Source organism: Tenrec ecaudatus, chromosome 4 (genome assembly GCF_050624435.1).
Source record: "Tenrec ecaudatus isolate mTenEca1 chromosome 4, mTenEca1.hap1, whole genome shotgun sequence".
Taxonomy (NCBI): Eukaryota; Metazoa; Chordata; class Mammalia; order Afrosoricida; family Tenrecidae; genus Tenrec; species Tenrec ecaudatus.
In genome coordinates this window covers 53,092,272-53,112,213 of record NC_134533.1, presented here as the reverse complement: position 1 = coordinate 53,112,213, position 19,942 = coordinate 53,092,272, and the positions used below count along the sequence as shown (strand labels likewise).

Here is a 19,942-nt window from a genome sequence, read left to right as displayed (position 1 = left end):
TTTTTTAACCTTTTCTAAGGCAAGTCTTTGAAATCTGGTGTGTGCATCGTATGTAGGGCATGTCTCAGCTTGGACTGGTCACACTGTACGTGGCTCAGGGTTGCCATCTTGTCCAGAGTAGTGATAGCAGATCAGAGTCCACCACACTGGCCACTCTGGTGTGCAGCTTGGCCTGAGCACCGTTGAGCTTGGTGGTGTCTGGGGCCCTGCTGGCTCTGGTGACCCTGAGTCTTGGGGAAAAGGCCCTGGCGGGCATAGTTGACCTTCACAAGCCTGTTTACCATCACAGCCAGGGCTGGTGCAGGCCCACGAGGGGGTGGTGACGTCCACACCCCTCAATAGCCCTATCTGAGGCAGTGTCCCTTAGGACAGAGTTGACACCCTGTCGCACTGTCACCCAGCACAGTGAGAGGGCATGCGACTCTGGAATCGGCCCTGGATCCAAATCCCAGGAGGTGTGACCTGGGCAAGTGTCTCCTCTGCTCTCAGTTCTCCTCAGTGGGATGTGGAGTGACTCCCTCCACACGGTGGGGACCATGACGGCCACGCACGGCTCCCCTTTCCGCTGCAGCACTGTCCTGTGAGGCCACCAAGGAGTACAGCCCCTGTGTGCACACGTGTGGACAAACCTGCCAGGACCTGGCTGGCCTCGAGGCCTGTGGTGTGGACGGTGGTGGCCACCGCAGCGGGGATGAGTGCGTAGAGGGCTGTGCCTGCCCACCAGACACCTATCTGGACACCAGTGCTGACCTCTGTGTCCCCAGGTAAGCGGGCCAGGGGACCCCGGTGTGCAGGAGAGAGGAGGCCAGGATCTGTCTTCAGGGCATCCAAGACTGGACATCTCTGGCCCTGCCTCCTTTCATTGGTGCAGGACAGACCTTGGTGGGTGGAATTGGGGGAAGGGAGGGAGTAGGTGGGCTCCCACCTCTGGACCTTTCTCCCAGGTCCCTCTCCTCAGCTCTGCTTCCCCACAGGACAGGGCTACTCCATGGAGCCAAGAGCTCTCTCTCCCTTCTCCTCCCACTCTCACTCCACCCCCACCTCCTTCCACAAGAATCGGTGGTCCCTCCAGTGGCTGTGGCCGAAAACCAAACAGAGTCCCTGCTCACAGAGCAGGAGGAAGCAGGCACAGCCATGACAGTGGGGCGGAAAGCTCCGAGCAGAATCAAGTGGAGCATTCCCCACAGGGAGTCCTGGGCCCCGGGGAGGGAGGGGGCCCATGCCGTCTTATCTGCCGTGATTCCGGCCAAGGTGAGGCCGGAGCGCAGACCGGAAGGACATGAGGGAGGAGTGCTCCAGGCAGAGAACACAGCCCAGGGCCTGCCGTGAGTGCTGAGAAGCCTGGGGACCATGTGCCAGGAGCAGGGTGGCCCCCGGTGGGCCTGCACATGGGTCTGTTAAATGTGTGACATTTGACTGGCGGCTCTCAGTTGGTGGTGGGGGAGGTTGGAGACCCCTCAGAGGGCAGAGCACAATCACGCACGGGCCGTTTTAGGGAGCCTGTGTCAAAGGGGTCACGGGTGAAGGAAGCTGAGAAGTACCAGGCTTGGATGAGTTTTGGTGTGCCCCCACTGCCCGAACTCGAAAGTGTCCTGCCCTGACCAGTACATGCATGTACTGGGCAGGGGCTGTGAGAGGGGCTAGAGATGGAACTACCTTTTCCCTGAACCCCTCCATGGAGGAGTCAGTGGGTGGTGCATGTGCTGGCCCCAGCCTGGCATGGTTACCCTGGCATGGTGACCTCGTTGATGGCCCAGGCTACTGTAGTTCATCAGAAAGCATGACCAGCACTCCCACACTAAGAGTTGATGCCAACTGGTCCCTGCTGTGTCCTGGACCCCCGAGAACTGGGTTCCCCATCTTCTATTGGTGCAAAGAGGCTGGCTGTGGAAGCATGTTAAGACCAGGGAGGTTGGCATCATCCTTGTGGGCTGAAAGGCGGAGAGGAGTCAGGGACATCTCCGGTGGGCCTGGGAAAGGCACACAGACCGGAGGAGGGCTGAGGCTGCTGCACTGATACTGCTCTGCATGTGACTACGAATCCATCCTCTCCCCTGTCCTGAGTCTCAAGTGACCTGTGTGCAATCTCCCTCCCCCCCCCCCCCCCACCCTCAGTCTCTTAGGCCCAGAACCAGGGACATCTGCTACAATCAGAAAGGGTTCCTTTCCTGGCTGTGCTGGCTCTGTTCGCACCCTTTCTCCCTGTGCTCCCTGTCTCTGTCCTGGGCCCCCTTCCCTCTCCAGGTGATGCACAGGCCTCTCCCCAAGCCCCTGGCTGCAGCCTCCTCCCTGGGATAGCACAGTGGCTTCCCTGCCCCAGTTCGAGGTTGGGAAGGCGGCCCTGGCCTTAGTTCTCTGACATGGCTGCAGCAGAGTGCCCACGAGCTGCTGGATTGGAAGACTGGGCACATTTTCCCTCATGGTTTAAACCCGTGGCCATCAGGCTGATTCTGGCTCATAGCCTCCCTGTAGGACAAGGGACAATGGCCCCAGAGGGGTTCCCAGGCTGTGTCCCGATGGGTAAAGCACTTGACTGCTGACTGACAGGAGGGTGGGTGGGGTAGACTCCGGGGAGGAAGAAGAGGCAGTGTGTCTCTGTGAAGACTGCAGTCTTGGAAACCCCTCGAAGCCGTTCTGGGGGCCACTCTGAATCATTGCGGACTGGGCGTCGATGCTCTCCCTGCTTCAAATCTGTGTGGACGTCGCCCAGGTGGCTCAGGGGCTAAAGCTCTGAGCTGCTGCCAGAAGGTCGGGGTGGTTTGAACACCCCCCTCCGTGGGAGCCAGAGGATAGGCTGGGTTTTTCATCCTTTATGGAAGCAAACCGCCACGGCGTTCCCCTGTGGACCTGGACCCCAGCCTCTCCCAGCGCCCTGGTGGCACCATGGTTGAGAGCTCTGGGTTCCGGGGAGGCTCCATCTCTGTGGGCTCCGTGGGGAGACTGTAGTCTCTTAGCTCTGTCCACTTGGGACTCCCTACCCCCACCCTGGTGTGTGTGTGTGTGTGTCTGTCCTTTCTTGTCTCTGTGCCCGAGCTGCCCTTGTCATATCTAAACTCCATTCATGTTTCCTACACACCCTGCACTGGCACAGGTGCCTGGTGGCATGGCACTGACGTGCTTGGCTGCTAACTGCAAGGTTGGCGGTTTGATTCCACCGGCCTCCCTGAGGGACATGGACATGGCAGTCTGCTTTGGTAGAAACATTCTTCCTTGGAAACCTGCTGGGCAGTTCTGCCCTATCCCCTCTGGTCGCCGGAAGCCAGCACCACCTCAGTGGCAGTGGGCATGGCATCCTGATATGGCTTCATGACTGTAACAGAGAAAAACCCTTTCCAAGGGGAGGTCATCCTCAGGGAGAGGTGTCCTCGTGACTCCAGTGCAGCCTGGGGGGCTGGTGGGGGGCACACTTCCAGGATCGAGACCCAGCCCTGATTGTGTCTCCAGTGGCCAGGCCGGGCTCCCTATTCCCTGGCGATGTGTCATCAGTCACAGTAGGTGCCATCCCCTCTCTGGTGTCTGGAAGCCCCGGCAGGCTCTTCCCGAAGCCCTGAGCATGCTCCTTCTCTCTGCTCCCTGTTCGACAGGAACCAGTGTTCCTGCCACTTCCAAGGAGTGGACTACCCGCCCGGAGACAGTGACATCCCATCCCTGGGCCACTGGTGAGCTCCCTGGGTGTCAAGCAGACAGACACTCACGCAGCTGAGCGCATCTGTCCACGGAGCGACACCACCCTCTGCTCTGCTCAGGGGGCCTGCGACAGTGAGCAGGACTGCCTGTGTGAACCCCGCAGGAGCCCGAGCAGAGGCCTAGGGCCCCCAGGGCCTGCAGTGACGGGGATTCTGTGTCGGGGCTCTTTGGTGACCAGGCTGGGCTAACCGGGTGCCTCTCTCCCTGCAGCCACTGCAAAGCAGGAGTCATGAGCTGTGATAGCAGAGCCCCAGGTAAAGGTGGAGGGAAGGGCGGGGGTGGCCTGGGTGGTGGGGAAGCGCCCGAACACAGACCAGGAGGGAAGAGCCCAGCCCTGGCCTTCTGTGTTGAGTGGCCTCCTGGGAGAGGCTGTGGCTTGGAAGGTGCCCTTCTCAAATGCTGTTCCAATGTCAGCCCCCTCCAGTACTGTCCCTCCTGGTTCCTGGGACTCGGCCTCCCTGGGAGCAGTCACCTGGGCTGTCTGGCAGCTCCTACAGCTGCCTTGGGCCCTAGGTTTCTCTGGTCTGGGCCTTTGATGATCTGGGCAGGTTCCCTCTCTGCCCACCCCGTGCTGGGCAGGATATGGGCACAGAGATGGGAGTGAGGGGCAGTCTGGGCCTTTAAGACGGCCAAGCAACAAAGACAAGGCGAGGGATGGAACTGTGGGAGATCAGTCTGTGCTGGATGTGGAGACAGGGTAGAGTCGTGGGGGTCGACACAGGGGGAGGAGGCTTGGGAAGGAGATTGACATAGATGGGATTCCAGAATAACCACTCGGCAGGTGGTGAAGGGCAGGCTGTCCAGGGAGGCAGTCTGGTGGTTGACATGTTGTGAGACAGTACACATCCACCTCGCTCTGTGGTGTGTACTTGAGAACCCAGGAACTGCCCCATGCTAGTCAGGACCAGAGGAGGCAGCCGTCTCTCTGAGTCCCAGATTCTGGGCACCCCTGGTCTCCGTGCTATCTGCTGGGTGCCCATGCTGTCCATCACGCCTGTCCCCTCTCTCCCAGCTACTGCCTGCCCAGCAGGCCAGGTGTTCGTGAACTGCAGTGAGCTGCACACGGAGCCAGAGCTGAGCAGGGAGCGAACCTGTGAGCAGCAGCTGCTGAACCTGAGCGTGCTGGCCCGTGGGCCCTGCCTCTCGGGATGCGCCTGCCCCCAGGGGTATGTACCCGGTCGCCTTGGTCTCCCAGGCCGAGGGCGGGCAGAACTAGGCTCCCCCACCCCCAAAGGCTTTGACAAAGGCTAAACAGCTTTAAGTAAAACATTGTGGATTAAATACCTGCTTTTTCTCTGCTTCCTCCTATACCCGCTAGGAAATATTGGTAAGATAGGTATAAGCCCACAGAGGCAAAGAGGACAGGGGCCCTCGGGAGTGGCCGTGGTCGTGCAGAAACAGACATTGCAGAGTGGGACTTGCCAAGGGGAAGGCCAGGAGGAGCAGAGTCAGGCTGCCCCGGGAGGGGCGGGAAGGGAAGGGCACACAGTCTGAATGGCAAGTCTGCCCAAACAGCAATCCAGACCCGGCCTCACAGCTGCCCAGAGGTTCCAGGGATGTCCAGAAGCAGACGGCATTGTCCTCTGCAGAGTGGCTGGTGGGCTCAAACGGCCCCTGCAACACCAACAAGACCAAACGAAAAAACACCTTGCTGCTATTTAGCCGATTCTGACTCATGGGCACTCCCTCTGAGTGTCCGAGACTGTGTATGAGAGTAGAAAGCCCAGTCTTTCTCCCTTGGAACTGCTGCTGGTTTCGAACTGCCGCCCATGTGAATCACAGCCCAACCACTACACCACAGATCAGGGTGGAACTGACCCTGTGGGTTTCTGAGACTGTAAAACTCTTCAGGGGAGTAGAACGTCTCATCTTTCTCCAGCAGAGTGGCTGGTGGTTCTGAACCACTGACCTTGTGGTTAGCAGCCCAACACATAACCACTGTGCCACAAGGGCTACACTGCCACACCAGGGTTGCTTAAATATGTGTCTAAAAAAACCACAAACAAAACCCAAGCACATCACCATCCAGTCAATTCCGACTCAGAGAGCCCCTGCAGGGCTGAGTAGAACTGCCCCGCAGACTTTCTGAGGCGGTCATTAGAGAAGCAGGTGGCCACAGAGCCCCTGCGGGCTTAAACGGCCAAGATTTGGGTTCACTGTGGAGTCTTCTCTGGGTCTCCTCCCATCCCCGATACGCAGGAGACCAGTGCAGAGCACCTCTGGGGAAACTCACACAGAGCCCTCCCATCTTCGGGGCGGTGGGCTGCAGCGGGGGGCCTGTGTCTGAGGGCTGTGCGGGGCCGTCAGCGCCTATGCCCAGGGTCTGCTTCTTGGTGCACACCATGTCCCCTCCTGAGCTGCATTCTGCGTCCTCATGGGTGGCAGACTTCTGGGCCAGGCCAGGTCTGCCCCTCCCTGACTTGTCCAGTGACAGAGGTAAGTTTGAACCTCACTGAGCAGCAGCCGGATGGCTCATGGGCACATGACCAAAAGTCCCTTCTAGGGTAAATGCTGAGAGCCCCCTTCCAGGGACGACCATGTGGGTGAGGGGTGCTCTGCAGATGGCAGGCCTGGGGAGCTGTGCTCCTCACCATCTGCTTCTGGGTCCTTGCAGTCTGCTCCGACACGGCGATGCCTGCTTCCTGCCAGAGGAGTGTCCATGCACCTGGAAGGGGAAGGAGTATTTCCCTGGGGACCGGGTCACGTCGCCCTGCCATGCCTGGTACGTGGGGTCCCTGCTTGGGTTTGGCTCTTTGCCGAGGGCTGCCTATGGGGAGAGGGCCCCCTCTCACCATGGTCGTGCCGCAGTGTGGGTTATATGGGGGTCTTAATGCATGCAACCGTGCACACAGAAAGGAATATTTAGGGTCTTTTGTATGCATGTGGGGGTGAATTTGTTTATGTGCTTATAAACATGCCACCATGTTTGCGTATCTCTCTGAACACATGTGTGTGGGCACAGATCTCTCTTGGAAGCCCATTCAGTTATTGAACATGGGCCCTCACGCCGTGTCTCATGTGGGGCAGACACTGTCCATGGTAGCTGCAGGGTCAGGGTCTGGTCTTTAAGCTCCAGCCTGCCTTCCCCCGCTGCATCCGGGCGTAGTTACAGGCCAGAGGCCTGGCCGTCCGACCCCAGAAGTCCCAGGTAGAAGATCAGACACAGAGCTCTGTGCGGCATGTGTGTTCATAGGCATGTGGGATTTGGTGACTGTGGCGTCCCTGGGTTGACATCGGTGCCACATGCATGTGACGAGAGACTGGGGCCAGCCGGCCTGGACAGGCAGAGGGTACTCAGGCATGCGTGCTGACCCCAGCACATCTCTGGGTCTCCCCCCACCCACACTGCACCAGCACCCCGACCCTTGGGCAGGGGGTGGCAATGCTATGTCAAACCCCTTCCTGGGGAGCACCTCTCGCTCAGAAATCACCCCCAAGGCAGAAGGCGGTGGGGAGTATGGAGGAAAGGCCAAGGGGCGGGGATGGCTTTAAGGCTGGAATTCTGGTGTAAGGAGAAGCGTGTCCTCTTGGGAGGGACTGACTTGCCAAGGGTGGGTGCCCGCTCTCCCTGAGGGGATTGGAGACATGTGGACAAGGTGTGACTTTTTAACTCTGTTTTAAAAAATTCCACCTTCCTGATACATGCACAAACTTCCTCCAAGTTCTCTCAGGGAAAAACTCGTCACCATGTCCCAGATTCCAACTGCCCCACCGCAGGCAGGTGGGCATGTCCCTTAAGGTCTCTATAGGACATGGGAGCCTGGGCTTCTGCCGGGGGTTGGCGATACTTGATGGCCCCTGGTCCAGGGCTCCCGGGGCGGCAGCAGGCTGCGGTGTGGGCCAGTGCTGAGAGCAGGTCTCGGGTCTTGTCTGTGTTTCAGCGAGTGCCGGCAGGGCTCCTTCCAGTGCACGCTCCACCCCTGCGCCTCCACCTGCACAGCCTACGGGGACCGCCATTACCGCACCTTTGACGGGCTCCCCTTTGACTTCGTGGGGGCATGCAAAGTGCACCTGGTCAAGGTGAGTCCTGCATGTGCCTGCCCAGCTGCCCCCACACTCTGCCATGGGGGCCTCGAACAGCCGTGGCTGAGGCCCTATCCAAACATGTTGGTGCTGTGGGCTCCAGCCTGATGCTCAACTGGGAAGAGCTGAGTCCTGGTAGCCGGCTGTCTAGAAACTGAAATAAGTGCTAAGAAGCAGGCTCAGACTAACAGAGTCCACCCACTGCCTGTCCATGCAGCAGTACAGTCCACCCCTTAGGAACCTGAGGGCTTTCTGTCTTCAACACTAAGAGCTATTTCATTTTTCTTTCTTTTAAATGAAATTTTTATTGTGCTTCCAGGGAAAGTTTAGATAGCAGATTAGGGTCTCATGAAACAATGTCTATACAACTTGTTCAGTTGGTTGCTTTTTTTTTTCCCCAATGCAAAAAAAAGCAGGAAATAATACAAAGTAGAACAAATTAAGAATGGGCCAAACGAGAAAGCAAATGATAAGATGACCTTTTGACCTAACTGTGTCTGCCAAATTAACTTTCTGATGTACTCTGTGTGCAGACCCGGCTTTGCACATCCCCAATCAATAGTCTGAGGGTACTCCAGGGAGGCCTGTTCTTCATGGGGTCTCTGCCAATGGATTTTGGCTTTCACTGTCATCATAACCTTCTGCAACCTGGGTGCTCAGATTTCAGTACATTTCCCTCCTCTGATCATGGATTTTGATTGAATACTTTTTTTTTAAAAATTGTGTTATTGGGGGCTCATATATAGCTCTTATCACAATCCATCCATCCATCCATCCATCCATCCATCCTCCATCCATCCATCCATCCATTGTGTCAAGCCCATTTGTACATTTGTTGCCATCATCATTCTCAAAACATTTTCTTTCTACTTGAGCCCTTGAGCGAATACTTTTTATGGAGCTCTGGGACCAGTGTTAATCGCTTTGCTGCTAACTGAAGGTTGGTGGTACAAGTCCACCCGCTGCCCCGAGGGAGGAAGATGGAGGCAATCTGCTTCCATCATGGTTACAACCCGGGAGTCCTGTGGGCCCGTTCTGCTCCACCCTGTAGCCTTGCCGTGGCTGGACTCGACTCGAAGGCACCAGGCTTACTTTTGGTTTATTACTCATTGAGCTTTGATTATGTGCCTGGTGGCCCACTGAGCCATTGTTTTCAGAGATTATTTTACTAAATTTTCAACAAATCCACAAAGTAAGACTCATTGACTCCCTATTATGTATCTCGACCCAGGTCACATCCTAGTAAAAGGTGCTTCACGAAGTTCACAGGAAAAGTCCAGTCATCTTTTTATGCCATTTCCCCACACACTTTCTGAAGCTCCTGTGTGCATGTGTTCGGTGCTCAGGTTTGAACCAGGGAATCTGATGCAGGGGTTGGTGGGTTTAAGGGATGACACACTGGAGCCGACAACAACACCTGGGAAGACGGATGGCGATATGGGGGCGGTCTGGCAAAGACAGAGTTCTACAAAGGGAGAAGCAAGGGCCCTGCGGGCGATGTGGCAGCCCCAGAGACACATTCAGAGGGGCAATGGTTTTGCTACGAGGCTGCCCATCTCATCCTAAAGTAGCAAGAGCAGCACCACCAATAAGAATGATTTTTAAAAACTCTCATAGAGTGAGGCCCAGCTAGGAGGCAGGCTCTCTGCTGGGATCCTTTACATAATTTGGAGGGACTCTGTGAGATCAAGATTATTGAACCCATTTTATTTTCATTGCAAAGGCAAGTCACAGTCTGCACTAACATTTAAGGCTGTCTTGAAACATATATTGAAAGCAAGTGTTCTTCTTCCGCAGTACAGCGATCAATCTGAACGGTCTGCCGTGAGGCCTGCAAAGCCATGTTCCATTGCACACACGGGCGTGTGCGTGTATACCCCCTCCTCTCCCACCTGCACACACAAACGCTTTGTGTAGCTTAAATACAAGTCTCCTGCAACTTTCCCGTCTCGCGTCTCCTGGACATCCTCCCGCATCAGTATGCCTAGATGCACGGTCCCTTTTGATCAGCCGCCTTGAGCGCCAGAGCAAGGCCCTGCTCTAGTTTGTGTGACTATTTCCCCTTCGATGAACACTGAGGTTGTTCCCAATACTTAAACAGCCAAATGCTGTGGGAAATACCTTTGTAGACACCTTTCTAGCTTCCTAGATGTAGAATTGCTGTACCTAAGTTAGGTACCTTTCAAATGTTATTCAGGGCTGGCAATGCCCCGCCTCCACCCCGCCAAGACCTCTTCTGTCCCCAACAGTGTTTATAAGGCAGGGCCCTGCCCCTTCCCACCCGTCCTTCCCATTCCACATTAGTTAATGTTAATTGCTCGCGTGCATTTTTGAGAGTCGCCCCACACCAGTCACTTGAGCAAGCTGAGCTCCAGAGGCTGCAGTGGATTTCCCAAGGCGACACATTTCCCAAGGAGTCGCTCCCAAGCCACCGCAGAGCGGAAGCTCCGCGCCTCGCCCCCGGCTTCAGCAGACGGAGCCCTTTCCTCCTCAGAGCACAGCAAACTTCAGCTTCTCCGTGATCGTGGAAAACGTCAACTGCTACGGCTCAGGCATCATCTGCAGGAAGTTTATTTCTGTCCACGTTGGGAACTCGCTCATCATCTTTGACGACGACTCAGGAGACCCCGTAAGGCCGCGTGCGGGTGTAGGTGGTCCGGGGGCAGAAGAGGGCTGGGGTCTGGGTTTCTTCTCTTGGGGTACCACTGAGCCAGGAACCCAGACGGATTTTCTTGGCTGAGGTCAGGCACACACAAAGGTCAAGGTCAGGGGGCAGTCAAGTTGGTGAAGCCCTGGGGCTAGATAGGGACGTGCCGCCAGGCCCAACTGACCTGGCCACACGGGCCTCGTGAATGACGCTGTGTCTTCCTAGAGTCCTGAGAGCTTCCTGGACGGCAAGCAGGAGGTTCACACGTGGCGAGCGGGATTTTTCACACTGGTGCACTTCCCACGGGAGCACATCACCCTCGTGTGGGACCAGAGAACCACCGTGCACGTACAGGCTGGACCTCAGTGGCAGGCAAGCAAATGACCGATGACCCTGCTCCCAGTCAAGACCAAGCCCAGGGACCAGCTGTCTTTGAGTGAACTGCTCCTTCGCAGAGGAGCCGGCAGCACCACCTCATCCCTTTGGCCCATCTCACAACAGGACCTTCCCCACCGGCCTGCTCTGCTGCTCGGCATCCATCGCCAACTTGTAGGCTTGCGGCCACTCCCGGCATCCGGTGAATGACCACTGTGGTCCCGGGACTAACGGTGGCCTCTTTTGACCTCTCAGGGACAGCTGACGGGACTCTGCGGAAACTTTGACCTGAAAACCGTCAATGAGATGAGGACCCCAGAGAACTTGGAGTTAACAAACCCCCAGGAGTTTGGCAGCAGCTGGGCTGCAGTGGAGGTAAAGCTCCCCAAACAGACGCATGCTCCAGAAGGGACTTGCCCGCACTGGCAGAGCCAGCTCCCCAGGCAGCACAGAGGGTATCTGTGCCCTCTCAGCCTCTAGCCTGGCCTTCCGGCCCTTGGCTCTGTCCTCTGTGTCACTCCCTGCCCTGCCTCAAGCCTTGATCGATGGCAGCAAGTGGGGACACGACAGAGTCTCTGTCCCAGGGAAGATGGAAAGGGGGCTTATTGAAGCACGGCCATCTCCCCCTCTCTGTGACCCTCAGGCCTGGGGTTAGTCCTAGCACAGAGGAGAGACCCGAAAGGCACTGATATGGGTGAAGGCGATCAGAGGCGGTTTCCTGAAGAAGGTGGGGGGCTGCTGGTACTTGAGGTGTAGCCCTTCTTTGTACAGGCGAATGTATCCGAGAAAAGGTGTCTGAGCGGAAGGAGGGGAGCGCCCCTGAGACTCAGGATCTGTCAGCTATGGAGGGGACCCAGAACCTGGTGTGGGAGTAGGAACCCGAGCTTTGTCCGGGATCCTCCACACTTCCTTGAGGACGGTCCACCTTCGCTGTGCTTTCTGGGAAATGAGGGGGCTGTGCCCGGAGAGGGTTGCTAACTTCACCTCATGTGACAACTCTAATCTGTTGAGTCTACTCCGCCAGTGGCGTTGGACACGTCCTGAGATTCGTGCTGGAGCGTGGCCACCTTTCCTGACTAGGTGAACTAAGGCCTCTGCCTGTTCCTCATTCCCTGCTGGGGCGTTGACAGAGGTGGTCCTGGGTAGACTGGGGGCTGAGAAGCAGGTGCCCATGGCCTGGGAACTCAGTGTAACACAGGTGGGACAGCGCTGTCCCCCCAGCCTCAGGGGAGCGTGTTCTCCCTCACCTGCTCCGTTTGACACAACCGGATTGGGTGATGAGCCTTTGGGAGGTCCGCACCTGTTTCTTCTCCCTCCCGCTCTCCCTTGACATACCCGGGAGGGCTGCAGGGAGGAGGAGGACCTCCTGGAATCGGTTTAGCTCTGAGCAGACGTCGGGGAAATCTGTCTTAGTTTTGTATTGACGGGTAGCAAGAGTGCCTAGCAGGTTAAGACAGCACACATATACTCATATTGCCTCATTATTTCTGTGGGTCAGGAATCTGGGCACAGCTTTACTGGGTCTCCTCCTTGGGACCTCATGGGGTGAAAGCAAGCTACCATCCAGGGCTGTATTCTTATCTGTATTCTTATCTGTAGACTGGGGAAGGGGCCAATCCCCTACGTGTGCGGCTGTTGGCAGCAGTCCATCCATTCCTGGCAGCAGTGGGGCTGGGAACTTCAGGTCATTTTGTGAGCTGCTGGTCAGAGGCCACCTTCAGTTCCTAGAGACAACCATGGCTCCTTGCTGTCCTCACAGCCAGCGAGGACGAGCTTCTAGCAGGATGAGCTGAGTGCTCCACTCCTCTGTAGCACCCTCCTCTGAGCACTGTCATGCCCATCCCAACACCTTTGTCACCTTCTATTGGTCAGAAGCAGGTCCCTAGTGTCATTGACACTCAAGGAGAAAGAGTGAATTCTACAGGGGCATGAATACTACAAGGCGAGGATTCTGGGGGCCCGCCCATCTGTCCACCACACCATGCAATAGCCCTACTTTTGCCTCCTCAGTGCCCGGACGCACTGGACCCCCGGGACACCTGTGTCCTCAATCCCCTCCGGGAACCGTTTGCCAAGAAGGAGTGCGGCGTCCTGCTCAGCGAAGTCTTTGAGACCTGCCATCCCGTGGTGAGTCAGCCCAGCCCGGCCTGCCGAGCCCCTCTCTCACTTGCCTCCATCAGCCCTGTCCCAGGCAGACTCCCCCAGGCCCACGAAGAGATGCTGCAGGGCTGTTGGGGGCCTACCCATTCCATTCCCCTGCGTCCACCGTCCAGGCAGGGGAAGCTTTCCCGGTTCCTTAGATGGCCCAGGGACGGATGGCGAGATCTGTGGTGCCCATTCAAGCCCATCTCAAGCTGGCCCCTTGCCAGGAAGCCAATCCGAGCTCCTCAGTGGTGGTGTCCCCGCTGCCTGTTCTGCCTTCCCTGGGGGGCAGGCAGGTGCTTTTCTGCATGGCATACTCCAGCCTTGAAGGCTGGCCTTGACTGTCTCTGGGCTTGGCTTGACAACTCAGACGTGTTCTGCAGCTCTATCTTTAGCCCCCGGGACAACTAGCCTGGGCTCAGGGAGCAGAGTCCAGCCTCAGAGCTGGCGGCTCTCAGCACCGGGTTCTCGTTCCTTCCACGCTGGCTGCCTTCCTCCCCTTACCCTGCACGAGGTCCTTCCTGCCGCTGTTGCTCTCTTGAACCCAGGCTGCGGGCCTTACACTCAGGATCTGACCTCTGACGTCTGAGTTTTGACTGCCTTCAGGTTGATGTCACCTGGTTTTACTCCAACTGCCTGACGGACACGTGTGGGTGCAGCCGGGGCGGCGACTGCGAGTGCTTCTGCGCCAGCGTGTCAGCCTACGCCCACCAGTGCTGCCAGCACGGGGTGGCCATTGATTGGCGGACCCCCCGTCTCTGCCGTGAGTGCCCCAGTCAGCTGGGCTAGGGACCACAGTGGGCAGCCACATGCTGGCTTGGGTTTACTAAGCACTCACTGTGCGCTGGGCACCAGCTGCCTGGCCACACCTTTAATCCTGTATGTAGCCCCACATGCAAAACCCATGCCATCAAGTCTATGCCGACTCACAGGGGCCCCGTGAAGACAGGGTAGAGCTGCCTTGGTAGCTTTCTGGGAGTGCAGCTCTCTGAAGAAGGGACTATCCATTCCCTTCCTCACTGGTTGAGGAACTGAGACCTGGAGAGAGCGATTAGGGAACATGCCCAAGATTGTTGTGCAGGTTAGTGCTGGCACCAAGATCCCCCTCCAATAGCCTGGTTTCACTGCTTGGCTAGAGGAATTGGGAATCCTGGGCTCCAGACCCTGCACTGGCATTTACAAGCTGTGTAACCCCAGCTAAGTCACTTAGACTCTCTGGTGCTCAACATTCTTCCCTAAAAAAACAAAACAGGCTTGCCCCGCCGGATATATAATGAGACTCCAACAGGACAGTGCATGTAAAAGCCCTCTGCCAACGGGGTCCCACATGCCCCAGCAGAGACGCCAAGAGCTGGCAGTTTACCCGAGCCCAGGAGTGGTCGCCAGCCGTTGTAATAGCACACCCAAATCTAGTCAGCATGTCTGGAGCACGTATAGAACTACACACAGATGTCTGCTTATGTGTGTAAGTCCGGGGAGACTAGAGAAACAAATCCATTGACACTCACATGTGTATAAGAAAGAACTTTATATACGAGAGCAGTTGAATATTGAGAAAACATCCCAACCCATTCCAGATCAAGTCCATAAGTCCAATACCAATCTATAAAGCCCTCTTCAGACTCACGCAGCACGTGCAATGATGCTCAATTCAGGAAGATCACAGGCCAGTAGGTGGGAAGTCTTGTGGATCCAGTGGTATTGTAAGCATCTCAGGACTGGGAGGGGTCTCCATGTGACTTCTCCAACTCAGGCTACTAGTGAAGTTCCATGTGTCTTGTTAGTTGCAATGTTTCCCAGAGAGTGAACAGAGAGAGAAAGTGTCTCCCACCTCCAAGGAAGAATACCAGAGTTCCCAGAATTCTCAGGAGAAGGCCATGCCCACATAGAGCCCTCATTGACTATATCCTGATTGACAGGCTAGACTCCACCCCTACACTCTTAACCCTCAAATTGACACCGGATTATGTAACTACCACACTATGTAAAAATATATATCCACATAAGTATAATATGTGTCATAAAACAGATTCAATAATTATTGAAAAGATAAAATTTAAATTATACAGGGTTTGACTACCAGTTCATTGCTTAGTTATTTATTCCTGCACACGGATGGGTTTCCCTTGTGTGAGCATGTACTTTGGGGGTGAGGGGTAGTGGTTATTACACAGGCATTAAGGTCAGGCCACCTGGGTTCAGACACAAGCTCCACCTGGTCCATCCTTGCCCCTAGGGAGGCCTCTGGCCGTACTTCTTCCAGGACATGCCAGTTTGTCCTTTGACCAGTTCATGTTCTCTGCCAGCACCATAGAAAAGCATGGATTCATCTTCGGGCTTCCTTAGCCAATGCACTACTTTCACATGCACGCGAGAACATGGAAAATGCCATAGCTTGGGCCAGGCCCCCACCTGTCTGTCAGTTTGACATTCTGCCGTAGCTTGTGGGATGCTGGAAGCAATCTTACAGGCATTTCAGCCACCAGCAGGGTCCCCCAACATGAACGGATTTCGGCTGCGCTTCCAGACTAAGAAGAGACTGCGGAGGAGGGGTAGACTGCCCACTTCAGAGGAGTTAGCTGCTGCAAACCATAGTTTCCCTCAAGGTCGGAGGCTTCAAGGCTGAGGACACTGGCCAAATAGGCTGTGGTATTGGGATAGGCCACTAGAGGGCGAGCCGTGCTCACGCTTGTAAGCCGCTTGTCCAAGCCTGGCTTAGGTAGGGTAAGGGAACTTCTGGGCCTGGAGAAGCCCTGTCGCCAGGAGGCCCATGGCCCCCTTCTCCCCCAAGGTCTCCATCTTACGCTCAGTACATTCAGCTGCCCTTCTGATGGAGCTCCATTCCCTACTCTTTAGGACCACACAAAATGCCGCAGCTTTCTGTCCATCCTTCCTTCCTTCCTTCCCTTGTTCTTTTCACGGACCCATGCTGGTGTCTAATCTGGGCCAGGCCTGAGCTGTGTGCTGGGCTCACAGAAGGAGCCACGGGATGTCCTCTTCCTACTGCGCTCTGTTGGCTTAGTGGGTTCAGCGTTGGGCTACTTACCAAAAGGTTGGCGTTTCAAAGCCACCAACAGATCCTCAGTAGAAATAGAAGGCTGTCTGTCCTTCCCTAGGGATTTATAGTCTCTGCAATTCTAAGGAACAGTCTGCTCTGGCCTTCAGGGTCACAGTGAGTCGGAATCGGCTCTGTGGCAGTGGGTGGAGTCTGAGCCGGGAGCTGAGGGAGTGATTTTGCCCATCTACTTCAGGCCTTAGATTGATTTCTTACCAAGTCTCTTCTTTTTCTTTCAGCATATGACTGTGACTTCTTCAACAAAGGTAAGTTCGTGCTCCCCAAGTGGGGCCTGCCAGCCCTGTCCTGTTGCTGCTTCAGCTGTGCTGAGGCTTTGTTGGCCTTGGAAGAGCCATGGCAAGGACTGGAGAGGGACCACTAACCCCCTGGGCCCTCCATCATCCGAAGAGATGCCCTTGCCACTCTGTCCCTGCAGCTCTTGCAGCCGCTGCTCAGGACTTAACCCAGGCCAGGCAGGGTCCCACTCCCTAGGGACTGTGGCCACCCATGACAGCTCCATCAAGGCTTCCAATCCCCATTTGCATTACCGTGACAGGCCCCGGACCTTCAGATTCCAGCCTCTCAGTCCTAGGAAATGCGGCCTTGGGTTTCCTGAAGGTTTGAGTTGGCCGAAGCTGATGTAAACAAATGGCTGGTGTAGGGCCTATGGCCTGGCTCAACCTACCGGATTCATTTTCAGATTTGGCCCAAGTCTTAGGGCACAGGATGTACTCCAGCTTCTATATAACTGGGGTGGAAATGCAGCCAGGACCAAAGGTCCCACCGGAGGCTAATGTCCAGTAATGGATCAATTTAATCGCTGGCTGAGGCAGGGCTGGGCTGTCCACAAGTAATTTTCTACCCTCTTCACTGGGACCTCGGTGAGACCTTGGCAGGGTTAGATGCTCATCAGATTCCTGGTGCTGCTCCCCATGGACTTCAGAGCCCTGTGTCTCCACCAAGCCCCACCCTTCCAAGAGCAGGCCTGGGTGGGGGCAGGTCTAAGGCATTGTTCTATTTGTCGCTTTGTCAGATATTGGCCAGGAGCACACCTGGACAAGAGGAAGGGGGGCGGGATAGAGAGAATCACATTAGGAGCAAGGTCAGCGGGTCCAGGTTCTACGTCGTCCAGGCTATAGTTCACAATGACCGCAGCACCACTCAAATGTTAGCCCTCCAGGAGACCCCTGACGGCCCCAAAGCTTTAACACCTAAAGGAACAAATCCGTAAGGGTAGAATGGCAGTCTCTGGGAGAGACGAGGTCTGTCTGACGCTGGGCAGTAGCAGGACCCCAAGACATTTCAGCAAAACAGCTCAGAGCCGTTCTATGCCTTCTGTGGCATTTCAAGTGGCAGCGACTGGCAAAGGACAAGCTGTTTCCAGCATCTTCCACCTACCTACCCTCCCACCCAGCCCTTGCTCGGTTCTTGCACCAGCGTTTCTCTGGCCCAGGCCTGGCTGGGTGCTGGGAGATGGTGGTCAATGAGACCTAGCACGGTGGTGCCCAGCTGGCTTGCACTGCGTCTCCAGAGCCCATCGTGTGCATTTGGCTCCACGTTCCGTGGGTGGCTTGAATTTGGCCATCCTGGGGGTATTTACACCACGTGCATCAGCAGTGGCTAGGGATGGAGTCTTTCTTCCTAGCTGCATCCTGCTCCCGTTTTCTTTGTTTAACACCTGGTTGTTAAGTGTCAACCAGCACACTGCTACCTGTCTCCTGTAGTGGGAGAACAGATACGGCCATGAACCCGATCCACATCCTAGGAGCCCCGCTCCCAGGACTGGGGGAGCACAGGGGAGGAGGGATGGTGTCGGTATGCAGGGAAGACTCCTTGGGAACATTTGGGGCCCCAGGATTGAGTAGGTGTTTGCCAGGCACAAAACAGGGAAGGACCCGTGGAGGGGTGGTGGGGGTGGAAGCAGATTAAGGAAGGCTCCAGGGGTGAAATCACTCTTTCAACAAAGTGTGAGAGCGAGAGCAAGGGGGAGGATCCTGAGTAGCTGACAGAATTCACCGTTAGCCCTGAGAGTCTATGCTGAGGGTCAGGGGGACCCTCAGGACAGTTATGGGCAGGGAACAAGGTGAGGGAAGGGAAGGAGGTGTTAGAGCAGGTGCCACGCCCAAGGCCAGCGGGCAGTTAGGAGGCCAGTGTCCAACAAGCCCACACCCCAGTCCAACAGCTCCAGGAACCCCAAAGACACAAACGTCACACACATCTGAAATCAATAGAGCAGCACAAACATTGAGCCCAAGTCTTCCCAGACTCCTTCCCCCGGAGAGAGGCCACATCCTGGGTCTTCTCCAGAGGTGATGCCGAACAGAGGGAGGGCTGTAATGGTCACCTTTCAGGCAGTGGGGCGGGGCCCTGGAGAGGCAGATGGGACCTAGATGCCCCCTGCCGATGGCCTGCTCCAAAGGCTCCCTGAGAAATGACTCAGACACTGTGCTGAGGGTCTGTTCCTGCCAGAGCCGGAAGTCCGAGCTCCTGTTCCTCCCCTCTCGTAGAAATGATGCCCCTGAGGGCTGGGATGAGGGCAGGGGTGAGACATGGGCAGAGATCGAGGGCGGCAGGGGTTATGGCGGGACCCCTTCTCTTCAGCACTAGGGAAGGGCCCCTACCAGTTGGCCAGCTTGGCGGCCAGTGGTGCCCTGGTGGCCAGGAAGGCGGCAGGTGGTGCGATGGTCCTAGTACGGACAGAGGAGCTGGCACCGGGGGACATGGTGAACTTCCTGATGACCCCGGCTCTGGATAAGGCCAAGGCACATGGTAAGGAAGCCCCACTCTTTGGGCCCCCTCCAGGCCTCTGGGGAGGGGGAGGGGTGCTAGAGTGGGGTGAGGGTGGGGATGGGGGATGCTGAAGCCCTTGGGCAGTCTGTAGTGCCCAGAAAAATGTGGGACTCCAACCGTTGGACTTGACTTTCCCACATGAAGTCTTCTGGGTCCTCCCGAGGCTCTGCCAAGAGCCACCTTCCATTTCCCCACTAAAAACACACGTGAGTTCAAATGCACACACACTTGCTCTCTCTCACACACACATAAAAAGCAAAACAGAAAATGCACGTGCAAACAGCTCCCTCCCTCCCTTCTTCCTCCAGGATTAAAGCCGCAGGGCTTGGATACACTGTAACTGCCCAGGGAGCTGGCTATTTTCCGGCTCCAGGGGTGCCCCCCTCTCCCCCAGCCTGGAGAATGGGCTCAGCATCACTCAGATTGTGATCCTGGACTGGGGCAGGTGGGATGCAGAAGGGCCACACCGGAAGGCAGTCCCAGCCTTTGGTCTCAGCAGATTGGAGGGCCCGGGCTTCTCTTTGGAGTTCCCTGGGGCTGGGGCTGGCGTGTGGGAACTTGTCTGGTTGGGAGGAGGGTTGGTACCTTGGGGGCATTTGTGACAAATGCTGTGCCACCAAGTCCTCATTGAAGCCGTGCTCTTTTGTGGTGCTTGGCATGTCTGTGCCTCTGTGGCCAGGGCCCCCCACCCTGAAAGCCCTGCTGGCCCCACCCAGTCAAGAGCCCACCCCAATCAGAGGGATGGTCCACATAGGTGGCCCTGTATATTTGTGTCCACAGCAAAGTGGAAGCAGGCAGCATCTCAGAATCCACCCAGTCCCAAACTGAACCTCGGGAGCCTCTATCAGCAACTTAGAGAAAGATTTAGTTCTGAAGATTCCTCCGTCTCTTTTTCTACCCACCCTCTTTCTCTTCAGCCCCTCCTCCATCCATCCATTCCTGCCCTTCCCGCCTGTCCTTCCACCTCCCCTGACTCACTGAGCTCCAAGGCCAGGGCTGGGCATGGGCAAATCAGGGGTATAAGAAGCAGTCTCTGTTCACTAGGAATCCACAGTCCGCCTGGTGGGGGAGGGGTGGACACGTTCTCAAAAGCAGACACAATGCCAGTCGGAACACTTGGGAGAAAGACCCAGAGTGAGAAGCCAGGGACTGGGACACTAGAGGGTCAAAACACCGACCATGCCAAAAAAGAACACTTCTCCCTACATGGTCTGGATCCCCAC

The 19,942-nt window shown here is 56.3% G+C and overlaps 1 protein-coding gene across 1 annotated transcript in view; it reads left to right on the top strand.

The window, feature by feature from the left end:
- The window catches only part of OTOG (otogelin), a 78,061-nt gene that overhangs the window by 25,827 nt on the left and 32,292 nt on the right, over positions 1-19,942 (top strand). Inside the window, exons 20-32 of the mRNA XM_075547705.1 lie at positions 572-764; positions 3,585-3,659; positions 3,898-3,941; positions 4,700-4,853; positions 6,302-6,409; positions 7,569-7,707; positions 10,205-10,339; positions 10,583-10,729; positions 10,988-11,107; positions 12,743-12,859; positions 13,481-13,637; positions 16,169-16,195; positions 18,531-18,698. Coding sequence (XP_075403820.1) covers positions 572-764; positions 3,585-3,659; positions 3,898-3,941; positions 4,700-4,853; positions 6,302-6,409; positions 7,569-7,707; positions 10,205-10,339; positions 10,583-10,729; positions 10,988-11,107; positions 12,743-12,859; positions 13,481-13,637; positions 16,169-16,195; positions 18,531-18,698 — 1,584 coding nt within the window. The remainder of the gene's footprint in view (positions 1-571; positions 765-3,584; positions 3,660-3,897; positions 3,942-4,699; positions 4,854-6,301; positions 6,410-7,568; positions 7,708-10,204; positions 10,340-10,582; positions 10,730-10,987; positions 11,108-12,742; positions 12,860-13,480; positions 13,638-16,168; positions 16,196-18,530; positions 18,699-19,942) is intronic.